Below are 25,369 nucleotides of genomic sequence, written 5' to 3'. Positions count from 1 at the left end.
CAGGGAAGCGATACCGCATCATCTGGGCTCCGAGTCGCTCACTTTGCGCTTCCCCACCAATGAGGCTTTGCTACTTCCTTCCAGGAAAAGGAGCAACGGAGAGCAAAGGAAAGGAGGGGAGGGGGGTAGGTGCTCTTGATAAGGCTTCAAATGCATTGGTCTTCGTAAAGAGATACTACGTCGCTAGGGGGGAGGGTAGTGCGCCTAAGAGGTGGTGGTGATTGAGGCCATCTATGCACCACAATCAGCTAGCCGTCGGCCCATGACACGATGCCGCTGCCACTGCAGGCGAGCACGCCGCAGATGAGGCCACTTATCCCTCCTTCATCTTCTTCATGTACTGGGCATGGCCACGGTCGAGCATGTGGACGACACAAGCCACGCTGGCAGCGCCACGCACACACGAACTTCAAGTCAAGAAATAGGCGGCGTAAAAATATCGTCTCTAAAGGCAACACAAACGCATTTGGCGAGCGGACGGTATGCAGAGAGGGGGAGGGGAGGGGGCACTCGGACGGCATTGATGGTCGGAGAGTACCCGCGTGCGCACCCGCCCACGCCTCGCCTCTAAATAAGCTGCCGATTATTCACCGGCGGCGCAGGTTTTCGGCGCAGGTAGCACGCGCGCGCGATCAGGAAGATCCAGTCGGCGTTGACCACCACCTCCTCGCAGGTCGTCTGCACATTGGCCATGTCCTCAGACTGCAGGAGATCGTACGCAACGACTAGTGTCTTGATGGCACTCAGCACGGTGGCGCAGTGGTGCACTGGGATACAGTCCAGCGCCTCCATGCTGAGCGGCCACCGTGTCGCCTTGCCACCCATGCGCGCCGCTGCTGCCGAGGCGGCGTTGGCCGATGCACCGCGCACCGTTATCACGATGAGCCGTTTCACCTCCCCAAAGGCCTCGAGGAGGATGCCGACCGCTGATGTACCGGCGCGCCGGCGATCCTTCACCTGCCGAAAGAGCGCTAGATCGGTGTAGAGGTTGACGACATTGCCCTTGAGCTGGCCCATGACGTGGTGCACTGCCTCCTCCGTTGGCATGTGGGCCAGCACGATGGGTGACAGACGCTGCTGGTCCACCATCGCACGGTACCACGCAGCGTTCGATGCCATGTGGCCACGACTCATGGTCGACAGCACCACTTGCTGCGGCTGCGACTGCAGCTGGGTAAGCGGCGGACTCTCACTGGTGGTTGACAGCGAGAGCTCCGTGTCGGTGCCAGCGAGTCGCACGATGGATGAGCGCGGCGATGCGTCTGCTAGCGCCACAGCAGCGGAGGCGCCCGTTGCTGCCCCACTTGAGGGCGCTAAGCTGCTGTCACGCGAGCTGGCGCCTGCCACACTATTGCTGCTAATGACACTTTGCGTCCGCTGACGCGCACGCAGCTCCGAGCAAGTCTGCTCTGCAGAGGCCAGCTGATCCTTGATGTGAGCCAAGCGCGCCTCCTCCGCGGCGTGCCGCTCGAGGACGAGGTCGAGCTGTCGCTGCAGCTGCAACTTCTCAAAGATATCCCCGTGCTCAGCCTCCGCGCGCCGCAGCTCCATCTCGAGCACCTTAAGTTGCTCCATGTTCTCGCCCATATGCCGCGCGTGCACGCGCTGACGCCAGCGAAGAAAAAAGCGCTGGCCGGTCTCGTAGCTCAGTTGTTGCTCACGTAAGGCCGCCACCGCTGCGAGGGACGCCTGCCGAGCGCGCCGCTCTGTCCAGCGCCGCCACAGCTGGAGGACCCGACGTCCGTGCTGCTGCTGCTGTATCTGAGCGTAGTGCGCAGCAAAGCGAGCGAGCGACGAAGTGCCAGGCACCGGCAGTCCGTCTTGAGACGTCGCCGCTGCTGCGGCGGCTTCAGAGGCGTTTTGCTTGGACCTTCTCTGCGCGTCGGTGTGTGAAACCCACTGGCGCAGCACCCGCTGTAGCACCTGCCGCTGCGCCTTGCTTGCGAGAAGCGCCAGCTGCTCGGCTGAGATGCAGCTGCGCTGCCGTCGGATGGTCGTCGCTGCAGCAGCACGCCAGCGGTGAAAATATGAGCCGATCACCGCGGCGTTCACCAGACGCGCGAGCACATGCACGCCTTCCACGGCCTTTTGCTGTACCTGGCGATAGACAAGGTACGACTGCCACCGCAGGAAGTAGGCCTGCAGCTGCAGCTGCTCTGTGGCGCGGGAGAGGGCCATGGAGAGCACATAGGCGCGAATGTGCCGCTGCTGGGCGTCGTAGAAGGACGCCCACTTCCCAAAGAAGCGACGAATCAGCTGCAGGTGAGACTTCTTCTCGAGCGTGTGGGCGACTGCCTCGACTCGCTTGCGCCGGGCACCAACGAAGAGAACGGAGCGCTTCCACATGTCGTAGTGTCGCAGCAGCACCCGCTGCTCGCTCAGCTGCTCGAGGATGCACACGTACTTCTCTCTTCGCTCTGCCTCCTTCTGTTTCAGCAGGTTCACCCGCTCTCGCCACGCTGCGGCGTCCTCAGTGTCCTGCTCCACCACCTGCGCCAAAGTGGAGATGGAGTTCGCCAGATCGATCTCTAAGGTGTTTTGATGCCCGTACCAGACCTTGTTCACACCGTTGCTGGACAACGCAAGCCACTGCATCGTCTGCACCACACTCAGTGAGAGAAGGGCGCGCACGCCACCGTTGCCGGCTGATTGCGATGTTGTCAGCGCGCCCTCGACCACTTCCTCCACGCCGTAGTCGTCGTCTGGGTTGGCGCTCCAGCGCTCCATGAGGCCGTCCGCGTACGCCACCCACAGACTGCAGGTCTGCTCCTCTGCCAAGAGAGATCGCACGCATGGGCTGACGGTGATGCGCTTCAGCATTTTCATGGGGCCACCCGTGTGAAGGCCACCGCATGCTTGACCGCCGTCATGGGTCGCCTCCCTGAGGTGGTTCGACGACACGGGCCCGCGTCTGCCCTTGTCACGGAGACTCTCCGCACCGCGTGCGCAGGCTGTACCACCGCGGTGCCACACACATACGGTGCTGTCTTCCGAGGCAGTGAACAGCACATCACGCACAACCGCCATGGCGTTCACTCGCCCCTGGTGACCACGCAGTTCCTGCGGCGTGGTCTGTCCCTGCGGCCGGCTCGCGACAAGGACGCTGTAGACTACACCTGACTCGAACCCGCAGCACACACGCGCGGTGGGGGGAACGGAGGTCATGGCACACAGCGCCCCCGCGCCTTCGCGGACGGAGTCCAGCAGCACTGTCACTCGTGTTACCGCCTCGAAGCCACCTTGCTCGGTGTCCCACAGGATCAAGAGGCCGCTCGCGGAGGCGGATACGATCTGCATATTACAAAGCTCAACAATGGACACGACGCGCTCGGTGTGAAACTGGCCAAAAGTGATGAGCTTGAGAAGCAGTGCGTCGTAGACGGCGACGAAGCCATTGGTGTAGCCGACCCACACGTGTGTAGCGGTGGCGCACAGGGCGGTCGCACGAACGCTTCCCTCAGGCACGCGCAGCCACATAGACACAGGACTGGATGCCGAGGCACGGTTAGGCGCCGACTCATGGGGATGAGCCGCGCCGCCGGCGGACGATGGCCCTGAAAGCCGCCTCCCTCCTCGTGTAGAAACAAGCCCTCGACTGCGAGGGGTAGGCGCCGCGGTGCCGCAGTGCGAAGTAAGCAACCCGCTCGCGGTACCTTTGGCACCGCCGCTGGTAGCCTTTCTGCACGACGTATTCAACGGCAACTCCGACAACTCCACCTGCCGCGCCGCTACCTCCTCGTGCAGCGGGCGAAGCGAGGTGACAAACTGACCAGTGACGCAGCTGTAGAGGTCGATGGCGCCGGATGCGGTGTTGGCACACCACAGCGTTGCCGTACCATGCGCCACGACGATGTGCTCGTACTGGCCACGGAAGTTAAAGGTCGTCTCGTATGTGTTCGGCTCAAAGCGCCTGCCGTCCTGCGCAAAGTATGAGGGCGACACACCTGTTACGGACGGTGACGCTGTGCTGGCGGTACCGTGGCCGGTGGTGGGAGTCACCGTTGCGCTACCGCTGACAACCGTCGCTACATCGTCCGCAGCACCTAAACGGGCTTTCTTCTGCGTAGACGGCGACGTGCTGCGCCCTCTCTCGCGGTGTACCGCCGCCAACATAGCAGGCGAAGCGCCGCGCGAGAGCGCCGTGCGAGAGGGTGAGATGGACGCACCCGTCTTCGATGGCCTCGCGGTGCGCGACGGATTAGCCGACACGGAGCTGCGCATACCGGTCGCGTGCATTCTGGCTGACCTTTACCAAACCAAAAGAAACAAGCTTAGGCTGAGAGAGAGAAGGGAGAGACGGCGACGTGGGGTGGAGTGGGGGGGGGGGGTACAGAGAAAGAGAGAGAGAAAGAGAGAGAGAGAGAGAAAGCGCAGACCTTGACGAGACACGAGGAGGAAAGGAGACTCGGCGAGGACGGTAGTGTCAGCACACCTGGTGCGTGCCAGCTGCTTGAGTGCGTGTAAAGTACGTCTACGTACTGTAGCCAAAGGAGACAAGAATGAGAGAGGGGGGGAGAGAGCGAAGAGGAAAAGGGGATTCTAAGCTGGAATGGCAACAGGCGAGGTGGCGTGTCTGTCGATGTCTGGAGTCAGTCGAGAAGGAGCGATCAAACGGGCTCTTTGGCGCAGTTACTTGAATGACGCGCGTGTGAGTGAGTGAGGAGGGAAGGGAGAGGGAGAGGGAGAGAGAGTTATGTGCAACGCTGAGCGGTCATTCATGAAGAGTCACGGCAACATGCCCCCCCCCCTTCCGGTCAGAAAGAGAGAGAGAAGAGGGGGTGGGGATGCGACAGTGCGCGCCTGGGCTGATGAAACTGAACGCTCTCCTTCACATGTCTTATGGCCTCTCTGCAGAAACGCGAGCCCGCCGCCCCCACCCCACACACATCGTCCAAGTGGCATTTTGCAGAGCTGCGGTGGATGGGGGCTCCCTTTTGGGCCTTCTACTGGCGACTGAGGTTAATACAGAGCTGGACAAACAAGGGAGAGGGGACAGACAGAGGGGTGACGACAGGCAGTGATGTGTGGTAGAGCAGCGAACACATCCTTGCACCTCTCCCTCGTCTTACACGGGATTCCAACACCCATCCACACACACACACACACGCACATGTAACCACCCCACCCCTCCCTCACATAAGACCTGGAATCCGCTGATGACGCCGATCAGCAAAAGACCTCCGTCAGCCCACACCAGCAGCTGCACGCGCACGCGCAGGGCGCCGCCCCCACCACCACCACCACCACCCAAATACCACGAATACCGTACGCTATAATGCGTGTGCTGACTCCGCTGCTTTTTCTCTCCGCTGTACGCACACCATCCGCCATGGCACGATAACACGAAGAGGAGCAGCGCACCATTGGAGAGTTGGCTCTTGGACGGTGTTTGCAGGCGTGCTCCACTACGCGTCGTCCACTGCCCTAACCACCACCACCCGCGGCGTCCGCCTCCCCCCCTCTCTCACGATCTCACTCCCTCTCCAGCTCGCTTGCTTTCTCTCCAACAGCTCACAGATGTTTCTTGTCTCTCTCTCTCTCTCTCCCTCTCTGTGTCGTGCTCATTATCTACACCCTCCGCCAAGTACGCTGACGTGCACTTCGGCAGGCACGCAGGGTAGCGTGGCGCACACAGACAGTGCGCTTACGGGAGGAATCACACAGGACAGCCACGTACGCGTAGGCGTCAAGGTGGAGAGGGAGATCAACAGAAGGGGAGAGGGAAGAAGCACAGGTGAGGGGGAGGGGGGAGAAAGAGGTATGAGGGAGAGAAAGACAGAGACAGTGGAGAGGATGGGAGGGGGGGTGGGTAGGTGGCTGAGGGGCGATGTAAACGTCAACTTTTACCAACACCATTCAGCGAATCAACGACGGCGCAACATCCTCAGCACAGAAGACGGCCGTCCACGCATGACACAGGGCTGCAGAGCAACATCGACAACACAACAGATAAACGAGAGAGAGAGAGAGAGATGAACGTAACACGGATAACAACAACGAAACGAGGAAAGAAGTAAAAAAAACACGTCCGCACATGTGAGAGATAAACTGGCAGTTGTTAAGGAGGTGTAGCTGTCGTCAACGATCAGCCAAGGAAGGAAGGAAACAACCAAACAGGCAAACCAGGACGATCTCCTGCTGCCTGCTGGTCAACTCCGCGAGGAAATCCTGGTGTGGGACGTCCCGCACGCGCACAAGCCTATGAAAAGGCAGAGAACTGGTGCGAGTGAGAGGGGGAGAACATGGCGGCAGTGGTGGAGAAGGTGGACAAACAGGAGAGGCGGAGGGAGAAGAATGAAAGGGGAGAAGAGCGACACCAACGATAACCGCAGTGAGAATGGCGGGAAAGAGGAGAGGCTCACCGCGCAACACCATTGGAGAAGAGAGAAGGAGAGGGAAGAGGGCTGTCCACGACAACAAGCAAAGGCACACGCGCAGACATACATAGGGTGGGGGGAGGGGCGAGACCCAAGTACGTCGAATACTGAGGTCCGCCAGACAGACATTGAGAGACAGAGAGACAGTAACCAGGATAATGGTGATGTGAAACACCGCTCCGACTCATGCTCACCTGCACACTGATATGTCCGTTGCCCGCCTGACTTCCCCCTCGTACCTCCTCTCCTCCTCCAAGGCGACGCTAGAAGACACCAAACTCTGTATCACCACTACAGAACATTACCCGGCGGCCAGCATGGTTGGCCTTGCGGCTGCGCGACTTGATGCACGACCTGCACGGCGCCGCGTTCGCCTCGTAGGTGTAGGGATGATTCCGAATTTCTCCCCAAAACGACGTCTTCACAGTAGCAGAGTCGTCCTCTGCCACGGTGTTGGCCGCATCGCCTGGGCTGGTAGTCGGCAGTAGCACACTCTGCCGCACAACGTAGCCAAACGGCATCTCTTTGGACTCGCTGACATACGCCTCATCGTACAGAGTCACCCACGCGTCCTGCGTCTGCTGTAGGATGCGGTAATCGGAATCGCCCCACAGGAGGTCAACGTTCTCGATGGCAAACAGTGACAAGGACTGGTAGTACTTCAGGTGCGAGGTGCGATGGGCGTGCAGCATGAAGAGGATGCCGATCGTGGGGATGGGGTTGCCCTCGAGCTGGCGCACCATCGTAAGCCGCTTGTTTGACTTGCGGTTCTGCAGCAGGGTGGACGGGGACCGAAGAGTAATGCCGCTGGGGGGCCGAGTCGGGGGCACATAGCCAGACTCCACCTGGTTCTCTGACGCACTATCCGTAAGCGCTTTCTTTCCGCTCTCCTGCGGCTTTGGCAGGTACTTGCCCGAGTCGTTAAAGCTGTTGTTACCTATAGAGTCGTAGTGCTTGCCCAGCATTGAAGTGGTGCTAGTTGGTGCTACAAGGTTGCCCTCCTCGTCCGCGATTGGCTTCATGATGTAGGTCGAATCACCCTCGTGCACCGCGCACCGGTAGGCGTAGAGAGTCAGGAACTTCACGTAGCGGCTCCAGTCAAGGTCCGTCTTCCACAGAGAGTCCTCGTTACGCAGGAAACAGTGGTTCATGTGAAAAAATTGCTGAATGGACGCAGCGAACTCCTCCATACCCTTCTCCATGAAGTGCGACGTGATCGCCTGGTCCAACACACCAGCCAAGTCGTGCGCCGAGTCGATGGACACTAGCATCTCCCAGTCCTGTGTTACTTCAGCTGTTGTGTTGCCCACCAGCAACGGCAGCGTCTTTGGAATCGCCGTATTCCCATCAGCGAGTGCAGCGTCGGTGGCTGATTGTGCTGCCGACGCACGCAGCCGCTTACCCCAGAAGTCATACCGCAGCCATGAGAGATCGCGCTGGGCGGAGCGCACCATTAAGTTCCAAATGCGCCTCGACGCGTCCACGACACTTCTCGCCTCCGCCTGATGCTTCGTCTGCTCTGTGAAGAAGGCCCGGTAGTTGCAGTCGAGGATGCGCCCGCACACAGCCTCGCAGTCGATGCGGTACTTGAGCGGGTTGACGGTGAGCTGTGCGTAGTGGATGATCATAACATCCAGGGGCGGGATAATGACGGCGTCGTAGTTGGCCGCCTGTATAGCTAGGAAGAAGATGTAGCGGCTGATGGCAATCTTGAGGTGCACCTGCCCAAGAGAGGCTGGCTCGACGCTGCACTTGATGCTCGGCGCTTCGGTGACTGTCTTAGGGAAGAAGAAGCGCTCGCCCTCGGTAAAGGCCTTGAGGGCCGCCGCATGGCTGTGCAGGATCATCTCATCCACGGAGAGGTCAACCTTAAAGTAGCCGTCTGACAAGAGATTGATGACCGTCTCGATGATGTCGCCGGTGAAGAGGTTACTGCGCAGCTGCACCTCGTTCAGCGTGCGTAGCCGTAGCGCGCAGAGTTCGATCGGGATCTTGGTGCGATAGGGGCTCATGTTGTGCTCGCTCCTCCACACCTCCCACTGAACGTTGCTCAAGTTGCGCAGCTTGCCAATGTCAAACCACTCGTTACGCGACTGCGACGGGTCCTCGGCAAAGGGGCAGCCAGTGACATTGAGTGTCACCAGCCTGTGCAGCGAGAAGAGCGTCATGTTCGGGTCGTTAAGGTTTTCGTTCTCAGAGAGGTCGAGTTCCTCGAGCTGATCCAGTTTGTGGAAGTACTTGGGCACCATACGAAAGTTGCACGCGCGCAGCGAGAGCCGCTTCAGTGGAATGGGCTGCGTCACATGAGAGACGATGCCTTCCCTGCTCGCCTTGCTGAGGCTGGCGCGGTTCGTCGCGGCGCTGGTGCCGCCGAGAGAGACGTGGGTAGCTGTTTCCTCCTCCTCGAAGTCGCCGCCCTCCTCTTCGTCCGGCACATCTGTGAAGCCGTTGGTGCAAGTGGTAGTCACCGTCCCGGTGCTTGGCACGTGCGGGAACCGCTTGACGACGCGGCCGGCGAGGACATCGAGCGTCTCGATGGGGTTCTCAGCAAGGTCGAGAAAATTTAGATGCGTCAGCAGCACCACCACCGCCGGCGGTGCCGTGAGGTTCATGCCGACCAGACGCAGCTCTACCAGCGAGCGCGGCATATTCCTGCCAAAGAAGTGCGGGTCGGCGAAGGTGAAGGCGTTGCCAGAGATGTCGAGCGACAGCAGCTTCATGCGCTTGATCGTGCTGGGCAGGGTGCGCCCACCGAGGTTGCAGTTTGCCACACCTAGCCTCTTTAGCCGGCTCAGGCGATGCAAGGCAACGCCAGCGATTTTGATCTCCATGTTATTGCCCACGTCGAGCTCCTCGAGCAGCTCGCACTGAATTATCGCCATAGGGATCTCCTTGAGGCCGCAATCCCGCACCGTCAGCGAGCGCAGCGAGAGGAGACGCGGCAATACGTCAAACCCCCGCGCGCTCTCAATGGGGTTGAAGCTGGCATTGATGCGCCACAGGCGTGGCAGCCGCACAAGCACCTCGGGGAAGCGCTGGAACCGGTTGTGGTCAATCTCCAGCTCACGTAGGTTTGACAGCAGTGGCAATTCCTTGGCCAGTGCGTAAAGCCTGTTGTTCGATAGAGTTAGCGATGTTGCAGTGCGGTGTAGATTATCCTCATTGATCATATTCACTACTTGCGGTCCCAACACATGCAGGTCGCGCCCCGAGAGATCCACGTTACCGGAGCGACCGACATGAACGCCGGAGCCGAACACTGGTGAGGAGCTCCCAGCATCCTCGGTGGCGTCACGAGTGGAGCTTGCCATAGAGATGCTTCCCAATATTACTGAGTTCTTGCACCCCATGCTCGTGTACCTGAGCAGAGGCTCGAGCGCTTTTCTAGCTTGATGCTTATCTTGTGAAGCTGGAACTGATGGTGAATGAATGGCTGAAAGAAGCACCCCCTGTGCATCGAGAGACAGACGCGCGCACACGCACAGAGATGGGAAAGAGAGAGAGGGAGGGAGGGAGGGAAGACGAGGCGGCGGGGGTGGGGGACTGGGAGTGCAGACTGACAGACACACCACGAAGGAAATGGTTGTCGATTATTCGCACAAGGGAAAAAACTACGGTGCGAGAGGGAGAAAAGTGCGGGCGTGAAAGCAACCCAACGAAGCGACGTGTTGTGCAGAGTGGTGGTGTCAGCGTCCTCTCTCCCTCACACACTGCCCGCAGAGGCCTGCACGCATAGACCGAGATATACACAGAGGGATCGAGAGAGAGAGGGGGGAGGGAAGGGGAGGGAGGGAACTCGCCAAGGATAAAACAGCCAGACGCCAAACGCATAAACAAATGAAAACGAAAAAAAGGGCGACGGAGGAGGAAAGTTGCCAAAGAGAGGGGGTGTGAGAAGCAGTGCTGATCGACGTGTGCCTGAACGCAAGTGGCGGTCCTGCTGTGACCGAGCAGAAATCGAGAAAGAGAAAGAGAGAGAGAAGTGGCCACCTGGTCGAGAGAGGCGGGAAGGAGAGGAGAGAAAGTGAGGTGAAAGTAGCAGGGATAGGATGCAAGGGCGGGGGGAAGTGGCAGAAATACAACACCACCACTCAGCCTTGTAAACACACGCGAGCCTACATAGAGAGAGAGAGAGACGTGCGTATCAGCAGGCTCGCATGGGCCAGAGAAAGCGATGGGAGGCTTCTTGAGGGAGAGCGGAAGGGAGAGGGAAGAAGCAGCCGTGGACGACCGTCTTCGCACCTCCCCCCTCCCCGCTCCCATCCCGGCAAATGAGCCCGTGGGTGCTTGTGGGTAGCACAGCAGAGCAGTGCTCTGTCTTGGTGTTTCTTCCTTGGCCTTACGGATCCTCGTACGCGTCAGTGCGCGAGCTCATCCTAGTCATGTGCGCCAAGCGAGACGCTCAGAGTGAGTTGGGGAAGGGGAGGTGCTCAGAAAAGGCCGAGAAGAGGCGAAGTCGACGAAGCGATGCTCAGTACGACGTCGACACCGTGCGTTGTTACGTGGACGGCGTGACACGGATGTCCGAGGTGATGGTCAGCTGCGCCTTATACCACAGGTTCACGATGTCAGTGTAGATGCGATGCCGCATTCGACGCAGCGCGTTCGTCGAGGCGCCAAAGACACGGTAGACGCAGTACGAGGCGCCGAAGCGCGCGGCGAAGAGCAGCTCCGCCATCGACATCTCGAAGTCCTGCCGAGCGGCCGTGCAGGTGGACTTCACCTCCACGTACTGCACTACATCCCAGTGGTTGTTATAGACGGCGCTGCTGGTGCTGCTGGTGCTGCTCAGCCGTCGCGGCTGGATGACAAGGATATCAAAGGGTGAGCCGGCCTCGCAGTGCTCATTCACCCAGATCACGCGCACACCGCCCTGCTGCGCTTGCGTGGCGTACTCCTCGCGAAGCAGCTCGTAAACATAGCGCTCTGCCGCGACCGCGTAGTCCGGAGTGTCGCCACCGGCGCCGACCACAGCAGACGCAGCAGGCGGTCGAAGCCACATCCCGGCAGAGCGCACATCACGTCCAGCAGGGTCATGGCGGAGATGCCCTCTCGTGTGCCCAGTAGGATCGACATTACCGCTGCGCGACCGCTTACGGAACCGCACACCGCCTCCGGTGCCCTGAAGCGCGCTGGAGGCGGTGCTGCTCCTGCGGTGGTACTGGAACGTGAGGAATGACTCCTGCTCCTCTTCTTCCCTGCCTCCCACACCCCCACTACCTGACGTCACACTGCTGTTGTCGCCGTCGGCGTCGTCTCCCTGTTGATGGCCGCACGCTGTAGCGGCCACGTCAGCTCCGCGACGACCCCCATCAGCAGCCTCGGCAACGACGCTTGCTGCCACGACAGCGTCCAGGTCGAGCTCCATAGGAAAGTTGTTCCAAGAAGGCATAGATGTCACGACCGCCGTGCTGCCGCCGACAGAGAGGGTGACGCGAAGCCGCCCGTTCACACCAAACCGTTGCACGAGGCCACCGCCGCCCCTGCAGCGAGGGGCAGTTTGTGGCGAGAAGGGCTTGGCATGCGCTACGAGCTCACGCGCGCTTGCCTGAGTAAGCGTCTGTGTGCCTGGCGCTTGGTCAGCTGGATTCCCCACGTGCGATCGGTCCCGCCTGCGTGGTTGACGCAGGGCGTCGGTGCCGGGTGGATAGGTCGGCATGTACCTTATGGAGGCGCACGACGAGAGGGTGAAGGGAACCTCTGCCTCAGCATCTTGAGCATTGGTGTCGACCAGTGCGGCGGCCTCCGTACTGGACGACGCTCGAGATGCGAGCAGTGGTGCTTCCCTTGAGATACCGGTAAAGGCAGTTAGGCCGTAACGTTCGGCAATAGGCCGCAGCACGTGCTCGACCTGCTCACGCCGCCACTGCTGCTGCTGCGGGGAGGTGTCGGCGCCGTCGCACCACTCGACAGAGCTGTCGAGCGAGGACAGGGCACCGAGGAGGCGCATGATCACGTCCCGGAGCTGTCGAACATCGGCCTCTGCGGACATACCAACTGGCATGAACAGCGGCAGAAGTGCCTCGGCGAGCATCGGGACGGGGGTTGCCTCAGCAGCGCCGTAGATGACGTTGTGCGCAGCAATGTACGCCAGCGGAATCTGTCGCTTATGCGCGTACACGTGACCGTTCAGGTGTAGGCAAACCGTCTGCACTGGCAAAGTGGACGCGGCCAGCACGCCCGAACCGGCCGTAGCGGTCAACACCACTCGCAGTCGCCGGAGTCGCTCGCGCAGCTGCTCGTACACGACACCGTACCACAGAGGGAGATAAGCGCGGCAGAAGGCCTGCACGTAGGGTGCAATGGCGGCGATCTTGTCGTGCAGCACGCCGCCGGCCTCGGTGGCGACGGTGGTCCGGAAGCTGACACGCGTCTCGGCCAGCTGCGAGAGAGAGCGAATACCGAGATAGTGCAGCACCGCACACACCGCCCACGATGGCTCATGCACACTGAAGCACAGAACACGCAGCGAGGGAGCGACGCCAGTACCGTTGCCGCTGCCACCCTTGGAGAGACGCTCCATTACCGAGGTATGCGTAGGCAAAGGCGGCGACGAAGCGGTGAGCAAAACCACGCCGTAGCCGCACCACTGAGGCGTTGCGTAGAGCAACCCATCGAGGCCGCAACGCCAGGCATAGTCACACGGAAACAGTCCAGCCCGCCACGGTGACGCTGCCCCCAGCGACTCCTGGAGACCGGCCAGCACCCTGTGAAGGGCCGCCTGCGCCGTCCGTTGCTGTCGCCGGAGGAGGAAAGGCGCCAACGCCGTCGCCGCCCCCTCCTCTGCCACACGCGCCGCGACATCCGCGTCCACGCAGCGCACAAACGACTCCACATACGCATCGGTGAATGACGGCTTCAAGGTCGCAGCAGGGCACAGTCGACGAGCACAGGCGGCTGCTGTCGTGCACCACGCCGCAACAGTAGGTTCGGCACGCACACCGAGAAGGCCGCAAAATGTGCTTTGCAGTGATGAGGAGTAATGGCGCTCTAAGCAGGCGCAGGTGAGAATCGCCGCTTCATGTGAGTCGTGCGCATCAGACAGCGCTGGCCCCCACCACGAAAACCAGCACACCTCCACCGGCGTCGCCATGTACAGTATCTCCCTCGTCTCCCCGGCCGCACCATCCCCTGCCCTGGTAGTTGGGGAGGTAGCAGCCGGTGACGCGCCGCTGGTGCCGCCTGTGCCAAAGTGCCGCCGCAGCGACGCGAGCCGGCTAAGGGGTACGGTACTGCCGCTGCTGCTGCTGAACGAGGCTGCGAAGGGGTGGAAAAGAGGAATGCAACGACGATGTGCATAGCGGCCTGGCGTGCTTCCCTGTGCACTGGCTGAGTGCGACGACAGCGATGAGGGTCCTGGACTTTGGCAGTCCATGCATGTCGCCCATGCTTCACACAGCAGCTGCATGGGAACTACATCGCCGGCTGTGAAGGTCTCGAACACCGCGACCACGAGGTCCAACCACGTGTCGTCTGTGCTGGAGATCATCGCTTGTTCGCCCACAGAAGCGCCTCGTTCCTTCTCCAGGGCACTTGACTGCCGGTGCTGGGTCAGGAGGTCGCCAAGCCTCTCCAGCGGTGTCGTGGGCTCAGTGGACACCTCCACAGAGCTTCCAACCACCTCGGTAGTGAATGGCGTGTCCCTCACTCTTGGTGCGCTCTCGGCAGCAGTGGCGGTACTCTGTAGAGATAAGCTCGACGTTGCGTCGGCGGTGTTGACGCTGCTCGTTGCAGCAAGGCCGAGGGATCCAGCCGGTTTCAGGAGCGAGGACAGCAACGAGGCGGCTGATGTTGGCGTTGCAGTTGAAGTGGTCGTGGTGCCGCTCATGAGAGCAGGCGCAACATTCAGTGAGGCCACCCGCCACGTCTCCGCTGCCGTAGCAGCATCAGCAGCAGCAACGGCGAGTGACCCCACGGAGATGACGGACTGCGTGTCGCAGACGACAGTCCCACGTCGCCGATGTACTGTCGATGGTGGCGGCGGTACTTCACTCGTGTCGCTGTTGGAAACGCGCTGACTAGGTGTCTCCTCCTCGCCCTTCACCGCACTTGAGGTCCACTGAGAAGGCAGAGGAGCCATGCGCAGGGTTGTCGATGTGGTGCTCCCAGATGCAGGCCCGTGCGCTGCTTGGCTCACCTCTGCTGTGGTCAAGAAACCCACATGGAAGCGCAGCTCAACCCCTCCTCCTCCCCCCTTGTCACCTGCCAGCGAGCTGCACGCTTCACCATCTAGGGGTACCGTGCGCCACAGCGAGAGAGGGAGGCTGTAGGAGCGCGCCTCGGCCTCTGTGACCGTGACAGCAAAATTCATGGCACGGGCGCCTGCAGACGTGATGCATGGCGTGGCACCTGCGCCACCGGCGAGACTGGCGCAGACAGCCTTCTCACGTGTGCGACGCATGCTGTCGAGAAGCTCCGCGTGCGCGCAGGCTGAGTCGAGGGACTGCAGTACACGCTCGTACAGTGTCCGGTTGCGCTCCCATCGAGCTGCTGCCTCGAACGACGCGTCTCTTACAAGCGCACCTTCACCACCGCCGCTTCCAGTCACTACTACCGCTGTGTCTTTGGCATTGGTGCCTTGTGTGATGGCTGTCGCCGCGGCGATGCAGCTCTCCATCCACTGCCGGTACTGCTGCTGCTCAAGCTGGTGTGCACTCGCCAGCTCCTGCGTTAGCGACGCAAGCAGTGCGGCGTAATCCTGGACATGTATGCCGAGCTGCCGCACGTTTGCCAAACGCTTCCGCTCACGCACCGCTGCAGGCGCGGAAGATGACGACGCGCCGTCAAGTAGATGCCGCTCATAGAAGGCGGTGAAGCGGTTGAGCAAGTCGCGGGTGTCGCCACCACCGTAGAGCAACACATCCCTCGCCGCGGCATCGTTCAGCAGAAACGCGATCACGTCTCGAGCCCGCACCGGGAACACGACGGAGTTCGCGCGCAGCTGGAAATACTCCTGGACGACCGGCAACACCTGCAATCCAACGCCGAGCCCGAGCTCAGCAAAGTGCTCCACTCCCTCCTGAGCACAGACCCACTCCTCCAGCTCGTGAACCGTTACGATGGCGCGAGTGCTGATGGCTGCCATGACCGAGGATGTCAGTCTCAGCTGCAGCGCTGCCACGTGGGCAAGGGCAGGAACATCGCGGAGCGCAAACGGCAGCGAGTTTATCGACGAGGTGATGGCCGCCAAGGTATGGGCCCCGCTGGCAATCTGCGTAGACGTCCTTGGATGTCCCACGCCACTGAGTCGTCCATACCCATGCACATCTGCATCATCCTCGTCCCCCTCTCTGCTCTCCGCCTCTCGAAGGAGGGAGCTCATGACAAACGTTAGCAAGTCCTCTAGCAGGAGCGGACCACGTCGACGCTGCTCGTCCAGTGACAGGGCCCTGTACGCCTGTCGGTGCTCCAGCACGTATTCATTGACGCGCATCAGAATTTGAATCTGCTCACCGCTGTCGGACTCCTGCATTGCGTCTGACGATAGGCGAGAAACGCGGCTTGCGGTGGCGGTCGGGAAGAGAGTGGTGACGGTGTCTGAAAAGGAGAAAGTGCGGTGGTATCCACTACAGACCCACTGCGGGAGGCACAGGAAGAAGGGAGAAGGGGGGGCGGTAGCACGAGCTCGGAAGCCTCCACGCGCGTCACAGGTCACGGCTGTGGAAGCTGCGTAGTCACGTCAACCTCAGGAGAAACGTTTAGCCTTTTCAGAGCTACCCCAGTTTTCATCGTCGACTAGTGAGAACGAAGTGGAAGAGGAGAGAGAGAAAGAGTAAAGCGCAATAGTCCCGTGGTGATGACGATGGTGCTCGCGAGCAGGCACGGAAGGAGGGAAGCATGGCAAGCACACCCCGTGATAGGCACGAGGGAAAGAGTGAGAGCAGGAGAGGGGAGGAAGGTGTCGGGTGGGTAGTACAGGAGTGTACGTGCGCCGAAGACCCAGCACGGGGCGAAGTCTGCGCTAGAGGGGGAAGATGGGGGAGAGTCGAATGCACCCGTTAGCGAAGAGAGAGTGAGAAGGAAAGCAAAACACCGATATGCCATCAGCAACGAGACTTCACCAACACCACTAAAGGCCCCCCAGTAATACAAACATAGGCGCGTACACACAGAGCAAGAAAGCGAGAGAGAAGGCGGGAGAGGAGCGTTGAGGAAGAGTAGCCACGGACTGGGGCCATCCTCTCCGGCTGGGCTGTCTGAGAGATGAAAACGAGAAGGCAGCTGGTTTCTGCGTTGCCGCGGTAGTGAGGAAGTTGTCCGAGGCCCCCGCTCTCTGGGCGCGAGTGATCAGCGATCGACCATCACCCGGCGCACAGAAACCTATCACCGATGCACTCGCGCACACGTGAGACACACGCTCTGGCGCTGGCGGGAGGCGAAAAACAAAATGAAGAACGACCGCCTACGACGCACACTTCGTCGACGCCCCCCCCCCGCCCTCCTCCGCTACGCATGCTCGGGAAGATACCAAAGCAAAGGAGAAAGCGAGGCAGAGACGTGCTCACGAAGAGAAAGCACCGATGACTGTGTTGGGCCAGCAGACGACGAAACGCTACATGAGTGAGGAGTTGTAACCCTAAGCACGTTTCGGCGTGTAGGAGGACACGCTGAAACGTCCACGCACCTCCTTCCAGCGCTCGCCTTGGTTGTCCTCCCGCCGGCTTGCGAGTGTCCATTTTCGCGTCTCTGCTGGCGATGATGACGACGATGACGATGACGATGGTGTGGTGGTCGGCGCTTCGGCTGGCGGCGAAGAAACCAGACGCGGTGGGCGACACGGCAGCCCCAAAGAGCAAACACACGCACATCAGCGACGCACCAAGTCGAGAGAGAGCGAGAGAGCGGGGGAAGGAGAGGGGAGTGAAAAAAAAAAGCGGAAGGCAAGCAGCAGGCATCAGCCAGCGGTGGGAGCGGGGGGTGTATATGCGGGGCCACTGGCACAACTCTCCCGAATAAAGGCAAATGCCCACGGCGAGAACTCTGGCTGTGATTCCCTCCCCTCCCCTCCCCACCTCTCCTCTCGCACGATCGCGCGCACTCTTTCCCTTCCTCATGGTGCGAGGTGAAATCTGGCTGAGTGCATGACGCGCCGCTAGAAGGCTGTGATACTCTCTTATGCCTGAACTGGCGCGTCATGCACTCAGCCAGATTTCACCTCGCACCATGAGGAAGGGAAAGAGTGCGCGCGATCGTGCGAGAGGAGAGGTGGGGAGGGGAGGGGAGGGGAGGGGAGGGATGCTTCCCCAACTTCCCGACCTGCGATCAAACCTTGCCCACTACTCCAGCCGCTCCTTTGCGTAGTCACCCATGAGGTTCTTCAACAACTCCTGCAGCGGCGTCAGCTCCTCACGCGGGATAAGGTCGAACTCCCACACAAAGTACATGAAGTGCTTGAAGGCAGTGTTCATGTGTGCCTCCTCCTGCAGCTCCGCGATCTTCGTGAAGTGTGAGTAATAAATGTGCGCGTAGACGCGAAACATGCGGCGGAAGATGTTCTTCACATAATTCTTGAAGTCGGCTGGGTACGGGTTGTAGTCCTCCGACGGGAAAATGCGCTCGTCGTTGATCTGCCGCTCAATCCACTTCATGAGCAAATCGAGGTACTGTGGCGCCGACACCCGCGTCGCTTTGGGGTACTCGGGCGGGTTGCGCCACAGGTACTCGTAGCGCGGCCCGGAAGACATCACTGGACAGATCACATCGCTGCAGTAGTCTGTCAGTGAGCCGTAGATGACGTTGGTAATGTTGTAGAAATCGACTGTGTGGACCGAGAGCCAGTGGCTCAGGTCGACGCCGGGGGGTAGTTGGACCGCCTGCCGTAGGTCACCTGACTTGACGAGCGAGCGGGCAAAGTTGTGCAGTCGGTACCGCTCCGTCCCCTCCTTGTGCTTCTTCTTCGGTCGGTACGTCTTGTCCGAGTCAAAGAGGGAGCTCCCAAACAGCTTCATCTTCCTACGCTTGTGACGGCTGCGTGATGTGTCTGCGTCTTCCGCACAGTGGAGATCGAATTCGAGTCCGGCAGCTCTCCCTTCTTGCTCTCCCTCACTCCAACTGTTCTGGTTCACCAAGCAAGCAGAAGCACAGGTAGAGCACGCCGGCGCTGCGCTGCGAAGGGAGGGAGAGGAAGGGGGGGCAGCGGTTAGTAATGTCCTGTAAACTTTAGCGGTGTGGGCGCTATTGAGAGAAAGAGGGGGAGGGAGGGAGAGAGGGAGGGACGAGGCGTGTAGAGAGAGAGAGAGAAAGCACGAGGAGGCACACACGCAACCATCCATCAGCATAGGGAAGGGCTGAGGGGTCGGCTAAGTGGCAACAGAGAAGAGAGCAAACGACAGAACCCGGGGTACTGCGAGGCGTTACAGCAGCCGATGGTAGAACAAACAGCCGCTCCCACCTTACACGCCCAGCAGCAGCTAGGAGGAAATGATGAGTTCGTGCCTCTCCAAGTCGATGCGCATGGCTGCGCTTGGAGGTGGGCAGAAGAGAGGCGAACGAGAAGGGCGCATGCCCATTGATTCGTGTCTTCTTCGCTTCAGTGGGAGTCCCGACAGCGAACAGACGCGAAAGCTCAGAAAAAAAAAAACGCGAAGAGAGGCGCACATGCAATAGTGCCACCGCACCATTTTAACATCATGTTGCCACACACACACACACAACTTTCGAGCATACCCACCTCGTCCCCTCCGTAGGCCCCGTCGTGGCAAGTGGGCAGGCTTGAGAGCTGAGAAAAGAGCTGAAACCCTCCAGCACACACCCGCAGCTGCGCCCAAGGGCATCGAGACATCGAAGCAGCGGAGATGGTGAAAGCAAATTGTTGGAAGAGGCACGATGCGCGCACACCGCTCGAGAAAGAGAGCGAGCGAAAACATAGTGTGGGGCGAAGATCGGCCTAGGCAGAGAGAGAGAGAGCGCGCGCGGGGGTGTGCGAAAGGGAGGAAAGGAGCCAAAACTGCGAGCCAGCTGGCACGGATTCAGCCGCGGGGAGCAACGTGGGAGGCCTGAGCGAGGGAGAGGGAGGCGGGGGAGGGGTAGCAATGACGACGTAGAAAATGATGAAGAGGGAAAGGGGAAAACAAGAGAACAGAAAGGGGTGAGGAAGAGAGAGAGAGCGAGAGGGGGGAAGACGGAAGTCGAGCCTTCCGAAAAATGAGCGCTGCTCATCCCTTTATGTGTGTGTGTGGGTGTGGGTGTGCACGCGGTGATCTCTTGTTGCTCGTTGGTCTACGTTGCTCCACCTCCTGCGTACATGCACGCACATGTGCTCGCAGGCGACGCCTCACGACCCCGCTTGAGAGGTGACGAGGGAAAGCGCTAGGGTTGGGAGAGGGCACATGTGAGCGTGTGGAAGGGAGGGGGTGGGTGAGATTAGGGGAATGAGAATGGTAAAGATGCGCCGCCCCCTTCCTCCCCCCCAAAAAAAAAAGAAAAGAAGCACTTCAGTGAGGGTAGAGCAGCAGGGAGCAGGAAGGGGGATGGCAGAGGAAACGTGCCGTAGTAGGTGTCACTGGCAGCGAAATGAAAAGAGACTGAGCCAACAGACATGAAGGAGCTTCCGGGGTGCTGTGCTCGAAAGAGACAGAAGAGGGAGAGGCAGAGCGGCGCAGCGAGAGCTTCCGCCGTATCCTGCCAGCCACAAACCCTCCACAACCTTGCGCAGGTACGTACATACGGCGCTACTGCACCGTGACGCTCTTGGCCAAGTTACGCGGGTAGTCGACGTTATTGCCGCGCAGCAGCGCCATATAGTAGGCCAGCAGCTGAAACGGAATAATGTTCACGACGCATTGAAGGCAGTCCACCGTGTTCGGAATGAGAATAATCTCCCGCGCGGCCGCCTTCAGCTCAGCGTCTGCCTCGGTCGCAAAGACGACGACGGCGCCTTTGCGAGCGCTCACCTGCTGCACGGCCGTCTTGCTCAGGTGGAAGTGTCGGTTGTTGGTGCACATCGCCAGCACCGGCACTGTCTCGTCAATTAGTGCGAGCGGCCCATGTTTGAGTTCGCCACTGTTGATGCCTTCCGTGTGGACATAACTCACCTCCTTCACCTTCAGCGCCGCCTCCATCGCGGTGGCCAGGTCGTAACCGCGACCGAGCACAAGGATGGAGCTACTCTCCTTCAGGCGCGCCGCCAGCGCCTTCACGGAGTCGTGGGTGATCTTGAGCGCCTCAGAGATCTTTACAGGCAGCTCGGCCAGTCCGCGCATGACTTCCTGGCGGCGCTCCTGCAGCCGCACCGAGTCGTCGCTGAGCAGCAGCGCCACCAGCGTCAGCACGACAACCTGTGACGTGTACGCCTTCGTCGACGCAACACTGACCTCGACACCAGCGTTCAGGGGGATGCAGTAGTGCGTCAGCCGACTGATGCTAGAGTCGACGGCATTCGTTATGCCAACGCACACCGCGCCCGCCTCGCAGCAAAGCCTCAGTGCCAGCAGCGTGTCGGCCGTCTCGCCGGACTGCGAGACGAAGAAGCACACGTCGTCCCGCTGGATTGGCGGCTTGCGATCGAGGAAGTCGGTGGCATTCTCAACCGAGATGGGCAGCGGCACGAGCTCCTCGAAGAGCAGCCGAACAGCGAGGCAGCTATTGAGCGAGGTGCCACAGGCGATGAAGAGGATGCGGCGACTGGTGAGGATAGCGCGGATGCTCTGCGGGGTGAAGCCGCTGAGTCGCACTGTCCCACTGCTGAAGTCGATTCGGCCGTGTATGGAGCTGATGACGGACTCCGTCTGCTCGTAGATCTCCTTCAACATGAAGTGCGGGTAGTTTCCCTTAGACAGGCTCTCCGGCTTCGCATCCAAGTACTGAACCTCGCGCTTGACGGTCGAACTACTGAGCCCCTCTGCCTTGTAAAAGCGAAGGGTGCCGTCGCAGTAGTGAGCAACGTCGTCATCCTCGAGGTGCACAATGTTGTTCGTGTACTCGACGAAAGAGCTCCAGTCGGAGGCGAAGAAGAGCTCGTGCGACTTCCATAGATCGAGAAGGTCGTGAGTGTTCACCTTCATCACGCAGCCGTAGTCGTCTGTCTGCCGGATCCCTACCATCAGCGGCGACCCCTTGCGGCTTGCCGCTATTTGACCAGGAAAGTAGATGCTCTTAATGAGCAACGCGTAGCTGCCCTCCACCAGGCGCGACAGCTCCAGTGTCAGATCAACAAGGTTGTGGATACCCTTGCGCGTGTACAGGTACTCGGAAAGAATGCTAATGACCTCCGTGTCCGTGTCGGAGAAGAAGGCGTAGCCCTCCGCCTTGAGAAGTTCCTTCAGCGTGGCGTAGTTGGCGACGATGCCGTTGTGAACGATGGTGAACTCGCCATTGTTGCTCTGCTGCGGGTGGCAGTTTCGTTCGCACACATCGCCGTGCGTGGCCCACCGTGTGTGCGCAATGCCGATGTGGTGGCTTGTCTTCGCGTCCATCGGTGGCAGCGTCGCGGCGACGGCCCGACTGAACACTTTCTCACGGAGCTGGCTGACGTTTCCGACGCTGCGTACCACACAAGGGCGCGGTGTCGGCGCACTGGCGGCGGCGCCGCCATCGTTTTCACTCCCGATGCCTGCGTCGATGGCCAGGCCTGCGCTGTCATAGCCGCGGTACTCCACCTTCTGAATACCGCGGATGAGCACGTCCAAGATCTGCTCCACTGTGCGTTGCACATTGTGGTTAACATAGCCCCAAATACCGCACATTGCGATGACAATGGTAATCGCCGAGAAAAGAGCAGAGAAAGAGCCGGAAGAGTGAGCCCACACACGCACACGCACACGGATGAGAAGGAGAGAAGGCGCGAAAGAAAATAAACACGACGGACTGTTAGGGGGAGAGGGGAGGGGTGACGCAACGGATATGACGACGTGGAGAGTGAGGAGGCACTGAAAGGATGAAGAGGAGCGTAGGAAGCACTGAGGGGCACAACGAAGGCAAAGAAACGAATACAATGCACCAGGCTGGAAGATGCAATATGCAGGCGAGCGTGTGGGCGTGTATGGGGGGGGGGGGGTGCCAGCAGCAACTGCGGAAGATCTGAGCCGATGCCTAAGCACTCGCGTAGAGAGAGAGGGGGGGGAAGAGAAGACTGTATTGCACCAGTGGAAGTTGATGAGTGCGAGCGGGCGTAACTTCACACGGGGGGGGGGGGCAGGGGGACAAGGCGCAGAGAATTTTGTGTTGAATGCGCGAGAAGCGTGTTCAACTACAGACCAGCGCGCCGCCATCACCACACCCACGCAGCAAGAGAGAAGGCGAAAGAGAGGGAGAGAATGGCAGAGGCAAGGAGGAAACTCAGGCCTGCTAAGCAGTGGAGAGGGAAGGGCATGGGCGGCGGTATCGTCAGGGAATTGGTCGGAGGGCGGGGGGGGAGCATAGAAGGAGGAGGACGGCTTGTTTGATCAGCTTCTGCTTCACTGCGTTGGGTCTTCCCGTTCCGGTGCACTGCAGTCCAACTGAACCGAGACGTACGCATATATGCACACATGCAAGAGCAGAAAAATGATGGAAGCGCTGGTGTGGTGGGGGCCCCAGCCTTTACGAGAGAAAAACAAAGTAAAGGGAGTCGTGTAGGCCACTGTGTTGTGCCCCGTCTTCCTGCGCACAGGAGCGCTTGGAAGAAGATGCGCGCGTGTGTGCCCTCTTCTCGCCCCCTCGTGGAGTTCCCAGACGCGCGGTGGGCCCTCTCATCACACTGGCACCGCACACGGTAGCAAATCACAACGGTGTAGAAACGTCGAGGCGGATGGCGGCACCGCAGCCATCGTCGCGGCTGTCGACAGCGGATCGAAAGAGGTGGCGTCATTGTCGCCATCCCCGCCACAACGCCCACAGCCGCAGCGCTGCGCCTCCTCACAAGTCAGCAATGCATCGATTGCACGCATGGTCCGGCGATTCCGCTTGTCTTCTGTGAGGCTGAACCACACAACGCGGCTGATTGTGAACTCCATATGCGGCAGGCCGCTGGTCAGGCGCGCAGATCCACCCCTAGCAGTGACGTGGTCGTCGCGGGGGCCACTGTCTCCAGAACTGAACGACAGTATCGACGATGAAGCGGGTGAGGCTTTGGCACCGCCCACGCGCGGGTCGAAGAGACACGGTGCATTGAAGGTCTCGCACCAGAGGCTGCTCGTGCCGTATTGCAACGTCTCATCAACGTACAACGCCGCGCCGTTCTTGCCGCCGCCAATGGCGAAGAAGTGCGAGTTGCAGACGACGAATCGTTTATTATTTGCGTGGCCGCACCAGGTGAACTTCTCCAGCAGTGGTGCCAGCGGCACCACTTGAGCCGGCCGCGCAGGGCGCAGCGGCCAACGCCGCCTACTCACCGGAGATGACAGGACGGCCCCAGGGGCGTCGAAGGCCCTGGATATGTCAACCGCGTGGCCTAGTGAAACAAGGTCTGTCCGTGGCGGCGATGAATTCCGCAACAGTGCTGCCTCGCTTGCCGACAGAAGTAGCGCCGAGTTCATCGTCGGCTTGTCGGCAGTGCGCGTCGGGCACAAGGGGTGCTCAATGGTCATCCGGCTCGGCATCGGCACCGGCACTCCTGCATCGCCGTCATCGGCGACGGCGAGCCTAGCGTAACCGTAGGCTGGTGCGGCAGCGAGTGCGGTGGCGGCAGTGCCCGAGGCACTGGTGTGAGGGTCAGCGGCAGAGCGCTTCAGAGATTCACTGTCCAATGTATCCGCTACGTTACTACCTCGCTGCGGGTGTTGTTGCTCCTCTTGCTGCTGCCGCCTCTTCATATCCGTCGCCATCCACGCCCCACGTGACGGGGTGCAGCTCAGCTGATCCAGCCGAAAGACAAACGTATCGGGGGAGCCAAAGTATATGTTAGCGGTGTGGCGACCGAGGCACGGCACTTCAGGAGTAAAGCAGCCAAGCACACAGTGCGGCGGCGTGTCGTGGGCAGCACCCTGCCGCATTCTTCTAGGGCAGTGCGCCTCACGAAGTGAATGAGGCGTGCCGCTGATCCCTGGCGACATAATACAAGAAGCTTTCGCCGACGAGGCCGAGAGGCTGTCCGTCAGACTCGCGTTCAGCAGCGTGGCATCCTCGCGAGAGTGCGCAAAGAATAGCCCAAAAGTGACGGTTTTCACTTGCGACTGCTTCGCCTCCACAACCTCCATGCGGCGGTAAAGGCTGGAGAGGCTGAATCCGTCGGTGGCGGTGTCAAAGCACAGCCGCCACGGGTAGTTCTGCCAGGATGGCGGTAGCGCGAGAAGGACCTCGTGCAGCTCGCAGCGAGAGAGCGGCAGAGGCGGGTTCGGCATGTCCTCTAGGGTGGCAAACAGCTTCGTCGCATCCAGTGCGCAACGACAAGACATGCGATCCACTGCTACGTCTGCCTTGCTCAGCGCCGCCGCATCCGCCTCCACAGTTGCAGCGGCGCTGTCTCCGGCGTTTTGGCCAGTGCGGTGCCGCCGGCGTCTCTCAAATCGCTGCGCCGCTTCGATGAGCTTCCGTTGCACATCTGGCCGGTACTGGAAGCAGTTGCGGTGGGCGTCGTACACGTGACAGCCCGGCAGCGGGAAGAGAGGCAATATGCGACGGGCGACACACGGTGGTGTTATCGGGAGCGAGACACCTGTAGAGGCACCACCCCACTCCTGTGAACACGTTAACGCCGGCACCGGCAGCGATGATGCGTTCAGAGAGAAGAGCGACATGTGACACGCCTCGCAGCACGATGGATGCAGCGCATCACAGCTCTGCAACCCGCGAGAAGGTGCGTGTGTGGTGATGTGCCCCTAAAAAGAGCGACAAGAGGTGAGAAAGAATCCACGGATACTTCAGCCCTGAGCAACGATACCCAGGCTCACCGAGGGGGGAGGGAGTGGGGGCGCTCACCGACGGAGAGACAGAGGGAGGTGTGTATAGCCCACGCACGCGTACTCGTGAATGTCGGCAACGGTGACAACAACGATAATGAGAGCAGAGGATACGAAGACGGCAGCGAACCCCTCGAGGACGAGGAAGGGGGAAGGGGGTCGATATACAAAATGAAG

General features: G+C 60.3%; 6 protein-coding genes across 6 annotated transcripts; all 6 read right to left on the bottom strand.

The window, feature by feature from the left end:
- Window positions 1-567: 567 nt before the first annotated feature.
- On the bottom strand, window positions 568-4,236 carry LPMP_060960 (hypothetical protein; the record flags this gene model as incomplete). Its single annotated transcript, XM_010705675.1, has 1 exon — window positions 568-4,236. One exon carries the CDS (start codon window positions 4,234-4,236, stop codon window positions 568-570), a length of 3,669 nt encoding a protein of 1,222 aa, XP_010703977.1.
- Window positions 4,237-6,640: 2,404 nt separating this feature from the next.
- On the bottom strand, window positions 6,641-9,547 carry LPMP_060950 (hypothetical protein; the record flags this gene model as incomplete). The annotated part of the gene is made up of 1 exon (XM_010705674.1): window positions 6,641-9,547. One exon carries the CDS (start codon window positions 9,545-9,547, stop codon window positions 6,641-6,643), a length of 2,907 nt encoding a protein of 968 aa, XP_010703976.1.
- A 1,328-nt stretch (window positions 9,548-10,875) lies between these two features.
- Window positions 10,876-15,849, bottom strand: LPMP_060940 (hypothetical protein; the record flags this gene model as incomplete). Its single annotated transcript, XM_010705673.1, has 1 exon — window positions 10,876-15,849. One exon carries the CDS (start codon window positions 15,847-15,849, stop codon window positions 10,876-10,878), a length of 4,974 nt encoding a protein of 1,657 aa, XP_010703975.1.
- A 1,804-nt stretch (window positions 15,850-17,653) lies between these two features.
- MOB1 (cell cycle associated protein MOB1, putative) lies at window positions 17,654-18,325 on the bottom strand (the record flags this gene model as incomplete). The annotated part of the gene is made up of 1 exon (XM_010705672.1): window positions 17,654-18,325. One exon carries the CDS (start codon window positions 18,323-18,325, stop codon window positions 17,654-17,656), a length of 672 nt encoding a protein of 223 aa, XP_010703974.1.
- Window positions 18,326-20,047: 1,722 nt separating this feature from the next.
- On the bottom strand, window positions 20,048-22,060 carry LPMP_060920 (glucosamine-fructose-6-phosphate aminotransferase, putative; the record flags this gene model as incomplete). The annotated part of the gene is made up of 1 exon (XM_010705671.1): window positions 20,048-22,060. One exon carries the CDS (start codon window positions 22,058-22,060, stop codon window positions 20,048-20,050), a length of 2,013 nt encoding a protein of 670 aa, XP_010703973.1.
- A 987-nt stretch (window positions 22,061-23,047) lies between these two features.
- LPMP_060910 (hypothetical protein) lies at window positions 23,048-25,030 on the bottom strand (the record flags this gene model as incomplete). The annotated part of the gene is made up of 1 exon (XM_010705670.1): window positions 23,048-25,030. One exon carries the CDS (start codon window positions 25,028-25,030, stop codon window positions 23,048-23,050), a length of 1,983 nt encoding a protein of 660 aa, XP_010703972.1.
- Between the last annotated feature and the right edge of the window lie 339 nt (window positions 25,031-25,369).

This window comes from Leishmania panamensis (assembly GCF_000755165.1).
Source record: "Leishmania panamensis strain MHOM/PA/94/PSC-1 chromosome 6 sequence".
NCBI classification, from domain to species: domain Eukaryota; phylum Euglenozoa; class Kinetoplastea; order Trypanosomatida; family Trypanosomatidae; genus Leishmania; species Leishmania panamensis.
Note: the sequence above shows the minus strand (reverse complement) of the source record. Positions and strands in the feature narration are given on the sequence as shown.